This window comes from Anser brachyrhynchus, assembly GCF_964034855.1.
Source record: "Anser brachyrhynchus genome assembly, chromosome: 2".
Classification (NCBI taxonomy): Eukaryota; Metazoa; Chordata; class Aves; order Anseriformes; family Anatidae; genus Anser; species Anser brachyrhynchus.
This window is the reverse complement of record NC_137695.1, coordinates 4,241,306-4,259,922: the sequence shown is the minus strand read 5'-3', so window position 1 is coordinate 4,259,922 and position 18,617 is coordinate 4,241,306. Positions and strand designations below refer to the sequence as shown.

Sequence of the window (18,617 nt, the reverse complement as noted above, 5' to 3'; positions counted from 1 at the left end):
TATAAGCTATGGTTGAGGGAGGGTGCTCAGCCTGTTTCTAAAGGTAATATCACATGGTAACTGAAGCAGTGATTGAGATTTACTCTGGTATCAGCCTTCCACGCTTGGGAACAACCTTTAAGCCAGGACTTCCATCACCATTAGCTGAGCATGGGCAACCAAGGCTCCAAAGAGCTCTTCACTTGATCCACCTCAGTGCAAAGTTGTAAAGGATCATTTAAACCTTCTGCAATTGTTCAATTTACACCATCTGACCTTGCACCGGTGCAGATGAAAAATGTTGACACAATCCCTTGCTCTTCCTTCAATGTGAGGGTAAATACTGCCATATCATGGTGATAACAAGAAATTTAAATCACAGTTTTGTAGTGTTTGTAGTGATTATGTACCTGTTAGACTAAAATGAGGCATATAAGGAAATGTTTTTTTTACATCAGAGTCTTCTGATGCTTCAGATTCAAAAATTATGTTGAAATTTGACCTCTGACTCCTGAGAAATTGCCTGTAAATAATCTGCCATCAGATTATGATCTAATGTGACAAAGATTAGAAGCCATTGTTTTGTCTACTATACACCTGTGACTCAGGAACTGTGGTTTAAAAATATATATATTAATAACAATAATAATTCATTTTTTGACATCAGAGAGGATTTATTTTCTTCATACAAATAAGGTATATGTTCAGGTTTAAGAGCTTTTAATGATTATTTTCTGTTAGGAAAATCTGCATCCAGTTCTATTTTATAGACACAGAGGTCATGATTCTGCAAATCACTTAAGCCTGTATTTAAATTTACAAGCCTTAGGAATGTGCTTAAATTCAATGATTAATTATATATTATTACCACATTGCATTCATTATTAAAAATTCCCACTACTGAAGTTAGCTTTAAGATATGACAGAAACACAACAGAAGATTGCACTGCTGGGGACTAATGTTTAATTAACATAGTGTAGCCACTAGGGATTGCAAGACTTGCTTTTTAAAAAATAATAATTTGTATAATCTGCAGCAAAATAATGAGAGCTTCACTCCCATAAAAATTTAGTATGCCTCTAAAAACCTTCCCTATGATTAATATATGTATTAGCCTTTTCCTTTAGGCTGACAAAAACTTGGAAACATGTAGCTAATTCCTAATGATTTTCTACAGTAGTCAAATGTTTCAGTTATCATAAACTTCTGTTTTATCAACTTATATGTTCAATCATTCATTACCAGTCTCATGGCTAACTGATCTTTCATTACGCATTTAGTTCCCCGTAAAGCTGTTTGCATGCTGCTTACTTCATTTCAGACCAAATTGCTGAAAATGTGTCAGCCTGTGAGAGAATAACTCTGTGCTTACTTCACTGGTATTTTTTTTAGAAACTCCTTATGTTTGAAATGACTGGGGGTTAGATTCATCAAAAATATCTAAGCAGCTGAGGTAGGACTTAAAAAAAAGAAAATAAAAGCTACACTTTTTAATTTTGATTTTGATTTTAGGATTTCTTTTTATTTATTTTTCCCTAAGAATTTTAAGCAGCTTTCATACTTCCTCTCAGTAGTCAGAATAATTTTTTTATTATTATTATTTTTTTTTTTACTTTTAAGTGTTAGGAGGGAGTAGCCAGTTGTCAAAAAGGACTTATCTTCATTGCTTGGACCATGTTCTGGTTTCAGTTAATCTCAGTTAATTCAGTTAATGTCAGTCCTGAATAATTCCAGCAAATTAAGTATCAAAACAAAACAAGCCCAGTAATGCACTTGCAATAGATTTAATTATTTTTTTTCTGAGTGAGAAGTTCTGAGATCCTTGGGTGCTAGAAAATCAAAAAGTGACACAGACTGTATTCCTGGTCCAATTAAGACAGCTATCTATCTGCATAGTCCAAATAGGTCTCTGGCCCCAGCTGGTAAATGAATTCCATAAAGAAGTTTAGTTTATTATGGTTATGATCATGACAAACGTAATCCTATAGTACAAATGTGTTTGTACCTGTGTATTCAATCCAGCTAGATTTTGCTTACTGTGCTTCCAAATAGAAGACACAACCTGATTTTTACCAATATCCACTTGTGTAGGTTGCAAGTATTTTAAAGAGGTAGTGAATTATTTAGGGACACTATTACATTACATGCTGAAAGTGAAGTAGCAGCACATCCATAAATCCGCTTTCATAAATCCAATATTAACATGCACTGGAAACATACCTAAGGACTAGAAACACCTATGCACAACCCTACTGAAGCTGGCTCAACCCAGTGTGTCACATCAGGCCCATGCTGTATGGATGGATTTTCATACATCAGTCCCTGAACTGGAGTTTTAAGAAACAGTTAATAAGTTATTCTGGCAAAGCTTCATTATTTGTCTTGGGAGAAATCCAGCCAATAGTGTGTAATTTGGTATGTCAGACTCTACTTTCAGGCATCTGAGCTTGAGTCAAGTTGTTGTAGAGAGAGTACATTCACCCATTATAAAAAACATACTCCTCTAGCAATGCCTACACAAACTTAAATCCAGGCTACTATTTTCAGGAGCAGTGTTGAAAGCTTCATTATAGACAGATCATCTAATGATATCACTACCATAAAACAATACAGTAATTAAGTAGGTATGCATGGTGAAGATGCATGCTGGAATAACCTTTAAGATTAAAAAGGCCCAAACATTTCCATCAAGTCTGCTTATTTATTCATTTTCAAGGATCAAAGCACATTTGACTGAAAAAAAAAAGCTTCTTTTTTTTTTTCTTTTCTTTTTTTATTTTTTTCGGTCATGAATAGTATAACCTGGGAGGGGGAAGCTTGTTTCTGCTTTTGCCTTAACAGATTCTTCATCATAAATTTTGTATTACATGTTGAAAACTCAATGAAAAAGAAAATAAACCCCACAAATACCTAGCTAATTCAGGTCTATGTCATTCCTCCAATCAGCATCTTGCTGGAAAGAAAGGAGAAACATGGCATATATCATAGGTGGGTATGATTTTACATACGGTGCAACCTAGAGGGTTAGGGCAGGAGAAGCAATGTCGTGACACAAATGTTTTGGTAAACAACACTCCTCTGCAGTTCACCTACAAAGTCACTGGACACTCAGTGATTCATTCTGCTACTGCTTTGTCTTGCTGCAAGTGCTCAGACTGCTGGCATTAATAATTATTGACAGGGTCTTCATTGCAAGAACTCTCATTTCTGACAGGAAAATGACAGACGGTAGATGAACGGCGTATTTTTTAGCATGGCACTTTAATTTCCTAATGCCAGGTTCTGTCAGTTGAGTGCTGGAATGCCCACTAACCCAACAATGAAGGGGACTCATGTCCCTCTGCTAACCCATTTCTATCATAAGAAAATAAAATGGAAAGCATAGACAAGGATAATTTGGTGTCAGTGCATGATTACCAAGAACCTAGTTCCCATTCCTAAGAAATATTAGGAAAGCAGATGTTTACGATTGTGATTCTTAAGACTATTAATTTATTTAATATTCTAGAGAAAATGTTTGCATTCACAACTACTATACTTTTCATTGACATTTCCCAAGAAAAACAATTATTTGCGGGGTTGTTTTTTTGTTTTGTTTTGTTTTGTTTTGTTTTGTTTTGTTTTGTTTTGGGGGGTTGCCTTTGGTTTCATTTATTAGTTGTTTGGGGGGGGGGGGATAGGAGTGTTAATTTATGCAAAATCTTTTCAGGTAGGGATGTGAAAAAAAATTGAATATACTCCTTAGGAACATAATATCATATAGGCTATGTACCATAATTAACAAGAATATAATTGCACAGGGATTTATTTATTTTCAGATAAAATAATTGAAAATCCTATTCTGCTTTGATTATTTATCTACATATTTTCTCTGGTCTCAAGAAGTATAAAGCCAATCAGCAAAGCATATATAGTGTGTTTATAATGCTTCTGTGAGGTGTTATTTCTGTTGAACAGCTAAGAGTCTGATGCAAAAAGGGGGCTACTTAAAATCCCCCCAGATGCCTGTGGCAGGTAGAGGAGCTTGGTCTTCTGTTTTCAAATCTGGCTTCCCAACCACAAGGCTGTCCTTTCATCTAGTGTGCATCTTTTCCATTCTTACAGTGATGATGGGATCAGGCCTAAGTATGTCCACCTTGATAGAGGTTTTGTTATTCCATGGATCACTTGCCTGAGGAAATTACTACTACTATAAGAGCAAATTACTATTTCTGAAAGGAATTCCATCCACTTCCAATGATATTCAAACATTTTCTGGAGGTTTGACAGGCTCTGATTTTGAAATCATTGATCACAAAACTTGTTTACTGTGGTTGCAAGAACCTCTGTGATTAATACAATGTTTAAAAGTGCTCTTCTTCTGCAATTTCAAGTTCTTAGAATGTGGTTAGAGTGGAAGTCCATTGTGTCTTGGCCTGCACAGGTGATACCTGTATACTGGAAGCTGATGATCATTTTTATTTTGAAATAGTAATGAAAAATAGGAAGGCTCTCTCTTTAAACACTATTTGTGCACATTGCTGTAAGGTATTTTCAAGGGTAAGTTTATTGTTTCAATGGTTATACAGACAGAGGAAACGATACACCTCTGATTTCTGTGGTTCAAGAATTAGCTAACTACTTTGAAATCTGTTTAAGTTTCTTGCTTAACAGTTCTGACTCAGAATTCCCACATGGCTCCATCACACTCTTTGGCTGTCTCAGAGAATGAAGTTCTCTGTCCACAGACTGTCCTGAATGTGCAAACAACAGACTTTTTTACCTTACCTGTTACGAGAGGAAGACATGAACTGGAAAAGAGTGTGTTTGCAGTAAAAGAGAGGCCACTAATGGATGGTTCTTCTTTAGAAAGATTAAGGAGATGTTCCGATCAGTGAGAGTGAGGACAATATTGTGTTAAATTCAAGAGCGTGGTTCTCTTGATAGGAATGTTTCTTCTGTATTTTTAAGAAGAAGTGGTAGTATAAAGCCTGATGTTCTCTCAACAGTTCAATCAAAGGCTGGATTACCACTAAACCCATGTTGCCAAGAATATTTAGGTTAAAAAAAAAAAAAAAAAAAGAATGTCTTCTGAATTTCCATTTTCCTATTGAAAAAAAATGTTAGTAGCAAACATTTGAACAGGTTTTTTTTTCTTTTTTTTTTTTTTTTGAGACCTGAATGTCTTTCAAACCCTGTACCTAAAATCTTGTGGCTTGACTGTCATAGTTGATATGAAACTAGGAAAAAGCACTCATAACAACTGAAGGCTCAAGTCAGTATTATTTATGTGTGTAGGGTCCATGAGTGTGTACATAGGTAAATATAGGTCTTTACCTACGCAAGTGCTGTTTGAAATGCTCTAACTATGTAAAGTAGTTCCAGCACTGCTTTTTAAAAGATCACAAATACTTTAGCAATGTGCACAATATAAAACTTCTTCCTTTAATAGGAAACCAATTATACTAACTAAACCCTCTGTAATATCACTTTTGCCTCACATTCAAGTTCACTAATTAGAAAAAATAAGGTAGGCTTCCTAAAGAAAATGGGGTACAGATCTCAAATGTGTTTCTAAAGTCACTGCACCTCACTGAAGTGAATAACCTATTTTTGATCTACGTTGATAAATGTTAGTGGTCATTGAGATCAGCGGGAGAAAAGAATGTCCAGTGCCAAAGGCAGTGTGTCTTCATGAATTACCCATAAATTTGAGGGCAGTGTTGTATCCTTTAGTTTGTTCAGTAGGGAAGATAATCTTGATAATTTTGGAGATTCAGATCATTTTTCAGAAACCTCAAATTGGAAGCTGAAATGGGAGCATCCACATCAGATCATTCTAGCTGTTTTTCACTCTCTCTCCTGCACTGCTAATAACTATGTTAGTTGTTTTAAGGCCTTGATATACTGAAAAGGAAAAACTTGGAATTTTATTTGTCCCAAGTCAGTTTGCACCTTTGTTTCTTGGAATTTACTTAGTGTAAAAGTAAAAACAAAGTTGAAGCAACTGGTCATGCAGCAGTTGTTAAAAGACTGCAGAGAATGGGGAATAATTCTGACATCTCTGATCTTGAACGTGCTTTCAATTTATGTCAAAGTTTGATGAACACCAGCATCCATGGTCTTCCATTCACTTTTTGCTGCCATTCACATTTTTGCCACTACCATATAAGAACAAAAGGAGTTTAATTTTCCCTCAGTGTCTCTGCTTCTCCTTATCATTGATTTCTTGTGTCTCACTTCAGCAACTAACATGCTTCACATTCAGTGGTTTTGGTTTTATGTCTGAAGAATTAGACATCTCCTTCCGTAGAGAAGGAGATTCTCCAAGCAAGCAGATAATCCTTAGAGCCTGAGGTATGGAAGGGACAAGAAAGAAGGTGTTGAAAGCATAAGATTTTCTATTTTTATTTTTTTAATCTGGAAGGGTGATCTGCTTCTGAGGCTTTTCTAACTAATAGTGTGCATAACAGTAACCATGTGGTGCTAACTGGGTAACTGGTTAATTCCCCAGAACAATTTTTTCTTGCCTTGGATAATATGAACACACACTTAAAGGCCACCAAGTTACAATGGCTTAATATTGAATTCAGCCTTAATGAAGGTGGTTTAAGGAAATGTATTCTACCTCACGATTTGGTCAGTCTAAGGTTGTACACATGGCTTACATCATAGTTTTAGAACTCCAGCTCCTGTGCATCAGTGTCATTACAGAGAGGGCTTCTGAACTGTAATTTGTCTTACTCCAATTGAAATCACTGGCGTTGTTCAGATGATTAAATGCCTGAAAGCCCAAGCCTTTTCAACAAAGGCATCATTCTCTTTTTTCACTAAGGAGGGTTAAGGAGATGGGTTGAAACTTGGATCCTTCCCCACAGCGATATTCTGAAATATGTAAGGCAGGTGAAGCACAGCAACATAACTGAAGCTTCAGAGCTCCAAATTATGTAAACCCAATGTAGCTACACCAATGCTGAGCTTTGCTGGCTGACCAGACTAAGACCTGTCTATAATGCTTGAATGTCCACTTTTTCTGCCTGACTGAGACAATAAACACACTGCAGGTTTTACTTGTTTATGTGTTTTAAAGATTATGAGGCATAAGCTAATCATATTCTCAGATGTTTAATGGTTGGATTTGGGCATACATAGTCATTGTTTCAAGCAGTAAACCTAAATTCAAAACCATTTAAGAATCTTGTTTGATGTGGTACATTTTTCTCACTAAACACACTATTGTCTCCTACCCTGAAGTTATGTTAATGCACCTCCATCAGAATTATTCCATTGTGCATGACATTAAATTATATTCTAGAGTCAGTGAGAATAAGCTATCATGTGGAAGTAGAATCTCAGAGTTAATACAGAAGAAGGATGAGGACATATAATTTTGAAGTTACATTTCATTTGAAGTCTATTTTTTGATGGAAGTATTCTACCCTTTACTACCTGTTTTCTTCTCTAGAACACAGCTAAACTTTAAACTTTACCTCTTTACTTTTTGACCTTTGAGTATAAATAGTTGCTTTCTCTATCCTTGCATGACCATCCTATAGATGTTAGCAAAGTCAAGAACGAACAAGGTAGAGTTGACTTTTGTCTCTCTTTATCCACTCTGTTTCATCTTCAAGCTTCAGTTCTGGAAAAAAATTATTGGCCAAGAAGTTTCAGTTTTAATTAATTTTTGTTAAACATCTATTTTCAACTGCATCTATAGTCTGCAAACAGTAATCTGGTCTCATCCTCTGTAGAAGAAGTAGAGGTTTCCTCAAAGACATACAATTTCCATGTCAATTTTATTTATTCATTTATTTATTTATTTATTTTAATTACCATGCTAGCTTTCAGTTTCAGTGATTAGATCTATCTTTGGTGGAAGTAAAATGTACACTCATGGAGAAATTTTTTCCACATGTTCTTTGTGTGTTGAATCTTTTAAATACATAGGACACTGTTGTGAGAATTCCTATATAAACTAGTCTGAAGTTCATTGCCTTTCATAGATTCATAGACACAAAAAGTGAAAATCTTTATGTTTCTACAAATCACTGGGAAAAAAAAAATCTACTGAACTGTGCGATATGCTCCTACTCAGAACAGAAAAAAAAAAATAATAAAAAAAAAAATAACCTCCTACATGTTAAACTGATGGAAGAGCCCTCAAAGAATAAGAGACCATAAATAAATAAATAAATAAAAATAAAAATCTACTGCCCAATGAAGTCAGTTGATCCAAAGTGTTTGAACAAAGACTGAAAAGGTGTTGTAACACCTTGCCTCATTTAACCGAACTTGTTTTCAATTTATTCCCATGTGTCAGAAGATGAACCTAGAATACCTCAGACCCCTTAGAGATATCAGAAGAAAGTTTTTTAGTTTGGTGGTTTCAGGAATATAAAGTAGAACTATAGATAACTACGCTAAGACATCTTCAAAATATGACTAGACTAGGACTTTTGGACTTGTTTTCAATTGCAGAGTAGAGAAACAGCAAAACCTTTTTACTGAGAGCACAACAATGGTTGTACATTTAGAAAGACAGCATGGGATCCAACTGACTTAATAGCCTAATCATATTGGTCTCCTTCTGTAGTCAGTAGAGATCTACCCAGTTCATTGAATAAGATCCTTGGTTACCACTCATTTCATTATAAACAAGATGTTTAAAAGAGGTCAGACAAATCTCATTTTATGGTCTGTTTCTCACCACTGACTGCAAAGTGAGTATGGGATGACAGGGTTAGAGGCAGATATCTATATTATAAACTGTGAAAGTTACATGAGATGAAACTAAATATCAACTTTGCTGAGAAGCATCCATGCTTTTTATTCTGTCTGAATGAGAGAAGTGAATGAGTCTACTTGCACGCAGTGGATTAGTGCCCATATTCACTGCAGCAGGGTAGAATCGTACAGTCTTTGTTTTCTGCTCACATCTGATCTGTAAATACAGGATTTCTGTAAAGGTAGCTTGTGTTTTGACCAGTAAACAAGTCAAGGTGCAAGAAATCCTTAGCTATTGAGTAGCAAGGAAAGGATTTCCCACAACCTATAGCAATATCAGACATAAATATTAGATGGTATGGCTGCATTTTTCAGTTTTTCCACTCTCCCTCCCATACAATCTTTCAACTTTCACTTTGGTTAACTTTTTACTGTATTTTCAGCAGTTATTTCACTAGTTTGTTTCTACATTTCTTCCCTACTGCTACATATTTTCTTTTTCTTTTTCAGTGACCAGGTTGCCAATCCTATTTGGAGTAAGGTTACGTAGAATTATTTGAGCAGGGTGCACAAAGGTTCTTAATGAGGCACAGTATTAAATTCTGTTAATCAAATTCTACCTTTGTTATGTTTTCCCAGAGGCTCTACGTTCAGCATATTCAGAGATGACCCACAAACTTTGCCTTCCCCTGTGTGCTATTAATGACCAAAAGCCAGAGCCCTGATTTTTCATTATGTATCTACAAGGACTTGGTAAAAATGCATAATGTCACTCCCCTGAAAAAACATACTTATTTTACTTCTCTTAAGCATCTCTGAGAAACCTACAAAGTCTTTAGGATTGAATTGCAACTACTTTTGCCTCAAATTTGTGAACTCTCTCATTTGCATTAACTTGCTAGACGTAAGGTGTTCAGTCTGACAAGATGGTCTTCAGCCACAACATACATCACTCATTTCATCCTGGGAATGTTTAACTTTTTCTTTCCCCTTCCACCCTAGCACCCTCCCTCTTCCTCCCAGATGCAGCTGCAGTCCATGCACAGGACACATGCGGTGAGACTCAGCTTATTTGCCTTTAGCTGTCTAAAGTCTCGTATTTAATCTAAGCAGTCTAGTTGTTGTCTATGGTCAAACTGAGAGACCAGGGCACCTCTCCATAAGACAATGCATCCCGTATGTCCTAGATGCCTCTGTTGCATAGATTAGACCAACCTCTGGAAGTGCCTGTTTCTTTCCATGATTGAGTGAGTTAAAGATGATAGTTCAGTTTAAATTCTTCTTAGATGCATATAGTTAGATGTGCCCAGTTCCATTTTGTGTGCCTACAGAAATCTGAGGCTTCTGCCCTAATTCACGTAATGTTTTGATATCCATAATCTCATTTATATTATTTTTCTCTTATTTAGTTATTTTTCCTCCTTTTCATTTCTGTCTGATTCGTGCCTCCTCTGTCTTTTCTCTCTTTCTCCATTTCTTTGTATTGATGTTTCAACTTTGCTTGAAAATAAATTAATAAATAATGATAATAATAGCAACGTGAAAAGAAAAAGGAAGAAAACTCCTGTCAATCCTGTATTCTGAAGATTTTAAGTGACTTTAAAATATCTAATATCAGGGAGATGATTAGGTAAATTAGATATGATGGCAGAAAAATGTTAACAGCCTGCTAAAATACCAACATTTTCCTCAGAAATGCTAAAGTTTTCCATCATAAGGCAATGTATGAGCCTACCCTCATTCACTGTAGAGTAGCGGTTATTTCTTAGATATTTTTTTTTTTTAGAACAAGTCTTACCTTTTTGATAATTACATCAGAAAAACAAATGCTGTCATATTAGTTCTACACACTATAATGAAAGTCAGTCCTTGCCAAATAATACAGGGCATAATCAGTAAAGGAACGAGTTATAATCAGTGAAGATTTTTTTTTCCAGATTACCTGTGCAACATCAAGCATGTCAGTGAAGACAAGCTGCTACTACACCCCATAACTAAGATTTTTAAAAGTGATTATTGATTTTTAGATAGTTCATTTTTAGATTATGTACCTTAAAATGCCTTCATAATCACTGTTTTTCAGCACAAGCTGGGCAGCCCTCTTGTGGTAAAAGTTCTGATAATTTTCTGCTGTTTCAACTCAGGTGATCCAAGAATGAGACACTCAAAATCCAGTCACTTTTGAAAGTCTCAGCCACTGTAAAAAGGAGCTTTCTCTGAAGTTCTCTAAAACCTTCATCCCTGTTTTTAATCAGTATTAAATATCAATTAAAGCACAACTCAGTTCTGTAAAAGACAGAGGTAGTGCAAAATTTTATCACAGAAATGATTCTGTAAAAGGAACAGTCATTTTCATATTTACTTCAACTTCATACAAGAAAAGAGATTTTTTTCTTTTTGCAAGTTGAAACGTTTTTTTTTTCTATCTGCTGGATGTTTGCATTCCACGACACTGTAATTTTTCCAGCTCTTAAGCTATAGTCTCTATAGTCTCTAACAGAAATGTAAGTTTTTGATTACCCCACTAGGAAAAAAAAAAAAAAGGCAATCCCATTAAATGGGATTGGCTTAAAAGTGTTAACAGTAGGGAGAAATTTAATCTGTTTTCAACTTACTTTATTATACTGTTAAAGTTATGAAGTGTTTCTTCCATCTATGAATAGATGAACACAAATCATACACCATGCATATTAGCAGAGAAACAGAAGCAACTTTTGATTCGTTTTCCAGGCAATTGCTTTAAAAAAAATAATTAAAAAAAAATCAGAGTATCCTTTAGAGTCAACAAAGATTTAGTCAGGATAGTTATTGGAGTTTTCTATTCAACCCGTCCTAAAGTGGACATCTAAAATAGATCAGATATACCCTGACCAACAAGTATGTACTTCTCACTTGACCATCCCTCTGATGATTCCCAATGGACCAATTCATGTCCAGTTTACTTAGACATCAGTATTGTAAATATCCAAGCTTCACTGAGGTGAATTCCACCAAAATAACCATGTGTTGAAAACAAAACAAAACAAAAATCAAACAGAAATCCCCCCCCCCCCCCCCCATATACCTCAACAACAAATTCCTATTTTTAATTCTCATGGTTTATTTTTTTTAGGTCTGACACAGCAGATACAATATATCTATCCCTCAGATCCTTCAAAATTCTTTCCCATGCTGTTTCAAGATTACAGTTCTTAACAGCTGATTTGGATTAGCCTCTGTGATGTTAATTTTAAATATACACTTCCCATTCTCTATTGCTCCTTCTAGAGTACAACATGTAGGGATCACAGTTCTGGTCTAACACACGAGCCTGCTGCTTATACAACCCCACAGGTCTTAGTGTGCTGGACAAAAAATAACATGTATCTCTAAATTAGCATTGAGACTTAGTTTCTATACTGAACTCCCTTTTTCATGCATCAAGGAAACTGGGCAAAGTGCTTTGGTGTCCTTAGTAGTAATCTTCATTAGAAAGAAGGGATTTACACCACCTTGGGTACTTACACATGAAAATGAAGAACATCTGATCCAACTTCACCTTAGATTAATTTCCATCCTACAAGTTTATGTTACTATTTAATTGTTCTCCACAAGTGTGCAGTCAACTTTCATTTAGTATATTGTTCTGTTACCCTCTGTACACTACCAGGCTGCAAAAGTCATGTGTATTTTGGATGCGTAAAACTGCCCGCCTGCCTCCAGGTTGTTTGATCTTTGGTTTGTCTGTGAATTGACACATCCCAGTTGCCAGTGACACCCAATGCATTTTATTTTTATTTCTTTATTTTTGCTTCAGTCAAGCGGCTGATTTGTGTTGTAACTTCATTCTGTCATGTCCGCTTTCCATCTTTGTGACGTGTCTCATGAAATGTGTTGAAAGTGACCTACCTTGGCCTGTTCACAATATGCTGAAAAAAATGCTAATCTTGTCATATTTAGCAGCTGCGTTCAGAAATGCTACTGTAAGCCTAAGAGGGCTAACCAGCACTCTTGCAAGATGTCAGAACTATCAACCATTACCCTGTAAGTGTACGCGATCCTGTAACATTACTGTGTTTGTATGAAGCATGTTGCAAGTAAATGATTTAATATTAGCAGAGGGGTAGTAACGGAAGAGCAAGCATACATTTAGTTCTCGTTGCATGTAGAATTTTTTGTTGTTCTGTGCTTTTGCTGATGCACCTTGGTCAAGGATTTAAAGGCTTTTTTTTTTTTTTGAAATTTTTTAATTATCACTGATGCTATTTATGGTTTTGGATAGTGTCTCTGTAGAAACTATTAATAGCTACTCTTTATTATAAAACAAAGTGGTGTTCTCTGGTCATCCTGAGAGGAAATGTTTCACCTGAAAGTTTGCTATAACAGTAGGGGTAGGGTAGGGCAGGATTGAGCGAATTGGACATTCAGTTGGTGTACAAGTCTGTTGAATTGAGTGAGGTTTGTCCGTATACATGAAGGGATGAGGAAAAGTATACATGAAGGGATGAGGAAAAATTTGTCTTTTTGTTTAGAGACAAGAACTGATATTGTTCTCACAGTGCATCTCACTCTCTGTTACTTGTGCAAGAAGCCCACGGGATTCGTTTAGATGAGACATGTACCTTTCAGAAATCTTATACTCTATACTTTCTGATGAACATCCCCTTTAATTTTATAGCAGGCTTATGAGTGCAAATCAACACTCTCAGGGATCTCCGGCTGCACTGATCCACAAGTACAGCATTTTGCTGAAGAATAGTATTTGCTGACATCATTAAGGAAAACAAATTGTTTAGTAACTTACAGCTCTGTATTTTGCTATGTCTTTTTACTAACAAAACCCATTTTAAGCATGAATATAAGCTTCCCCTGTTCGTGATTCTACATCTCCTCAAGGTATTTAAAAAATAGATCACTGACAATGCTCAAAAGATTCAGTCAACAGACAGATGTCATGCAAAAACAGGTGGAAAGAATAGAGACTAGCAGCAGGTCCATTTTCTGCATGGTAAGAAGCCTGAAGTCTAAGAAAAGTAGTGGCAAAACTAGGATGTACATTTAGGAGAAGATACTTTTAAATATGAGGTTCTCCTCTTAACCTATACCCTGATGCAATATAGAGTTCATGTTGGGCCTTTGCAGGGAAACAAACTTCATATTAAGTGCTGTACTTCTCAAAGACGGAGGACTGACAGCTGCCAAAGGTGGAATTCTCTACTTAGTCAATGGCAGGGAGAGTTCAGCCTAAACAGGAGGCCATAAAAATTATACACTTCTCCCCCCCCAAAAAAATTAAACTGTACTTTTTGTGCCAGAAATGAAAATCTCAGTAAGCCTCCACTGCTTTTCAAGCTGTTAGTCTGAAGACGTGATTTACACATGGGAAAATAAAGACATAATCAATTATTGTGTCTAGGTCTTGCCTCAAGTCTTCCAAAGTCCTACAGACCTATTTAAGCTTCCAGATAAGATATATACCTGTCAGAGAGACTACAGACATTCACAAAAGTCAGGTTAACATGTTAGCATCCTTCATATAAAATAGATTCTCTGGTTTATTAAACAGGAGATCTAATAAACATGTTACCGATGGTGACATCCTTTATCTTCATGGTTTGCTGTATATCTTTCTATTTGAAATATTGTCATTAAAACCTTTTGCACATATTCATCACCGAGTTAGGACCAAAGAGATGGAATTCCTCTGATCTAAACTTCACAAGTCTTTTATCACAATTTATGTCACAAACCTAGTCTAAATCCCCTTTACAGTCAATAGTGAAACATGGAGATGATATTTAAAGGACTTAGGGAGAGACAATTCATCTTCATACATAAGTGCCTGTTACTCTTTATTGACAATAAAGAGAAAACATAACTACTTTCCTCAAAGCCTGTGGTTTTGAAGGTCTTTTGCATCATTTGACAGTCTGTGATAGTCTCCAAAAAGTTGAATGATAAAAGTCTCTAAGCACAAGGCAACAAACTGTTTTCCAGAGTACAAGTTATTGTGTATTTTGTCCTTACCTTAATAGCACAGTGCTATAAAATCTGTCAAGTTGTATGTAAATTCACTTTTTTTTTTTGAGCTACACAACTCTGCAGTTAGTCCAATAGAAGCAGCTATAGTCCCAGGAGAAAAGGTTCAAGACACTATTTCAGTGGGGATATCTGGAACTAAAGGGAGAGTAAGCTCTAAGCTATGGTTTTCACCTCTATCTCAAAGACAGAAAAAAAAAAAAAAAAAAAAAAGAGTGACAACCACAAATTTCCTCAATCACTTCTTGAGCTTCATGCCACCTGGTGTAGAAGACCCATGTTTTTTGATGGCTGCCTTCATTTTCTGAAAATAATATCCTCACATATCCAGAGCAGATTTTCTTACAGTTATATCTGCAGATTGTGAATCTAGAGATATATCTTTGCTGTCACATTCAAAGAAGCTGGAAGAACCTATTTAAACCATTTAGAACTCGGTGCTTGTTGCCTGTAACAGCATCTCTCTCTCACTTTCTCTCTCTATTTCATTTGAGCAGTAGTTACTGCATTTGTTTAGCTAATAGCATAAATTTGTCTTCTAGAATCATGTTTTAAAATGCAGAATATGATCACACTAGAACATTTAGTAGAAATTGCTTGGAATTCTATTCAACAATGCAATATGATGTGTATTTTCATTTCCAGTTCAAGCCTGGTTGTGTCCCATGTAATATGCACAGACATTTCAGGAGTCCCCTGTGTAAGTGTGGATGTGCAATGGCAAAATAGACATGGTTGCTCCAGAGACAGGTCAAAGTTAGATGACCTTTCTACTTTCTGTTACATTTATTGTAAGGATGTCTTTCTATAACTTCACTTGGTTAAGGAAACACATTCAGAAACAAGGAAAATAAGAGACACCATTACCTGTGTCTTTTTGGACTGACTTTATGGAAAGTTCATATTCTATTGGAATGTGCATTCCATACTATTGGAATTAAGCTACTATTCTGTAGCTGTTTTTAAGGAAAATGACAGATGGAAAATGGAATGCCAGCCTCTTATATATATATATATGTGTGTGTGTGTGTATATATATATACACACTTTTAAATTTTATTATTATTATTGTTTTACATTTTTTTTCTTTTTTTTTTTTTTTTTGTAAGTAAACTTGAAATATTCCTTTACCTATTGGAATGTAAGCAAGGTTTTTTCTACACCTCTGGAGAATATACTTCTTCCAAATAGTCTGTTTAAAACTCATTGAGTGATTACTATCCTCGAAACACTTGGATCTGTCCCCCATGTTCCTTTATCTGAAAGAGTGTGGGGAAAAAAAAGAGGATGGCCTTGTTGTGCATGGCATCCTCCATGTTGCACTCCTGAGAATTTCACTATATTTTTATCTTTAACATCTTCATTTCACCACTGCACATATACATATCAGTCTCACAGCTGCTGCTTTGTCTTTCTTCCTAATATTTTCAGAAAAACACAGTTCATCATCATCTGCGCAGCCATTAGTAATAGCTTAAGTTCTTCTTCCTATTAAAATCTTATTTGCCTCTCTACTGATCTTAATCATATAGAAATTTCAGGATGTGCTACGTCTTACATTTCATGTATTTTCTTCATGACTCCTATGACACTACTAAAGACAACATCTCAAATAAGTTGATGATGACATTATATTTCAAGATCTTACAAACTAATGTAATGATTAATTAAATATAATTAATGCCAGAAAAATGGCTATAGAGAAAATTCTTCATCTTTCCCAGAAGTAATCCCCTATGACTGCAGTGAGATACACCATACTAATTCACAATAATATTTGAATCAAAATAGCATTTATCATTTGATTGTTATTGACATTAAACCTGAATAAAAAGCATAACAGAACTTTAGAAATGATACTTATTTCTTCTGTTTACAATCTTCATTTGATTTCTTTGTATCCTATTGGTAGTTGAAGACACTGTTAAATTCTTTAGAAACTTTATTTTTTATGGAGATAGCATTATTCTATAATCTTTTCTACTTATTTGCATTCCTTTTCATTAGTCTGATTGCATACTCATAGAGAAAAAGGACTAGAAGAGACCTTGAAACTTCTTAATCCATTGTACTGGGTCACTCCTGTATAACTTACTTATTTTATAGGTCACCAAAGATGAAGATTTTGTACTCTCTTTATCAACCCATTTCAAGGTTTTCTTCTTTCTCTAGTTAAAATACTTTTGGCCAGTGTCTAACCTGATATTTTGCAACAACTATGCTCTGTGATTTTTGGGGTCTTTCACAAAGACTTGAGATTTAGTCTGCACCTGACTAATGAATCGTGTGCGTTTAGTATCATCTCAAGGCAAAGTCTGTGTTGTGTTTATCACCACTAGCGCACAAAGTATGATAGAGGGACATTAGAAATGTGCTGATGTCCCATTTGAACAGTATATGTTCAAAGCGTTCTTGGAGATATTAAAAAAGTCTTCATTTTCAGTAAGAAAACCACATAATTTTAAGGATATTATAGAGCACGTAATAAGCCAATTCAAACCAGTCTGCAATATTCTGCATAGATATAAGGAGACTGAAAATTTGAATTTAAAAACAGCATGGAGCTCCTCCAAAGGTCTTTATGGTTTTATAGATTTCCTTGTCCTCTATCCATGTCCTCCATATTTCCTTAACTTATTTAAGAAAATCAGTAACATTTTTTCCTCAGAACAAACCCTCCACGGGAATTAAGCAATTATTTGAGAGGTTTATAATTGTTTTATGGTAGCAGTTTGCATCCCATGCCAAGATTACCTTTCTCACATTTGGCAATGTAGGAAAAAAAAAAATGTTTATAATAATATAAATCAAAATAACAGTACAGAGTATAATGTATTACTAATGTGTTATAATTGTTCTAATATGAAGAAACTGAAGCAAACTACAGTGTGTTTAAAATTACTGTTAGGGAACAAATGGGGATGTTGTATATTTGTATGTTTAATTATATAGTATATGTACTTCCTGAAAGGGAAGCAACAAAATAGATTCTGTGTTTTCTTCTTTAATTAAAGCACAAATTGTTTATTACAAGGCTGCATTAAAGTTCTTTCACTCTATTACAACAGGAGACTGGCTCGCTCTACGCTACTGCTTATCCCCTTGTTTGGAATTCACTACACGGTGTTTGCTTTTTCTCCTGAAAATGTCAGTAAGCGGGAGAGACTAGTGTTTGAATTGGGACTGGGATCTTTCCAGGTGATTATATAGTGAATTCTGCTTTTGTTAAAAAGAAATCTCTATTCATTATAATGACTATGCACGCACAGTTCTCAGACCATGTGTTTATTCATTAATGTATATGCTTTGTGTATAAAGATTTGGGGTTTTGTTTATTTATTAAACTCCATCTGTTTTCCAGCATTTCCTGAAGGATTTTTTTTTCTCTCCTGTTTACCTAGGGTTTTGTTGTTGCTGTTCTCTATTGTTTCTTGAACGGGGAGGTAAGACCTTTAATATTTACCCTCCCTCACCCTCACCATTCCAATTTCCATCCCCATCCCATTTCCTTGTAGGACTAACTGTTATTCTAATTTCTCCCTGTAACTCATCATCTACATATTTCCTAATACCTTAGTCTGAATTTCACAATATCTCAACAAAAGAAGGAGGATGTGTGATGTCTTTATCAAAACAAAACATTGGCCTTGCCACGAGTGATGGCTCAGATTAATGTTCCCTAACAGAGGTAATTATTTTGTTAAGTGACTCGTTTCCCAGGAGTCCTTCTGGAGTCAACAGAGAGAGAAACACCTTGAAGGAGAGACTCAGACCTTAGCTAATCTGACTCATTCTCTGCAGTTACCTGTATCATCTGATTAACTATAAAAATATCCATAAGAAAGAAGGTTCCTAATTTAGGAATTTTATTTGAGTGTCCAGTACTATGAGGAATGAATCCTGACCAGTCAGGCCA

At 35.3% G+C, this 18,617-nt stretch overlaps 1 protein-coding gene across 16 annotated transcripts in view; it reads left to right on the top strand.

The window, feature by feature from the left end:
- ADCYAP1R1 (ADCYAP receptor type I) overlaps positions 1–18,617 on the top strand; it is a 345,195-nt gene that overhangs the window by 317,623 nt on the left and 8,955 nt on the right. For 9 of the 16 annotated variants that reach the window (XM_080579596.1, XM_080579593.1, XM_080579592.1 and 6 more), the window contains 4 exons: positions 9,686–9,739; positions 12,623–12,706; positions 17,770–17,899; positions 18,103–18,144. In XM_080579596.1, the coding sequence (XP_080435722.1) occupies positions 9,686–9,739; positions 12,623–12,706; positions 17,770–17,899; positions 18,103–18,144 (310 nt within the window). The remainder of the gene's footprint in view (positions 1–9,685; positions 9,740–12,622; positions 12,707–17,769; positions 17,900–18,102; positions 18,145–18,617) is intronic. The other 7 variants (XM_080579588.1, XM_080579590.1, XM_080579589.1 and 4 more) reach the window with 3 other exon arrangements.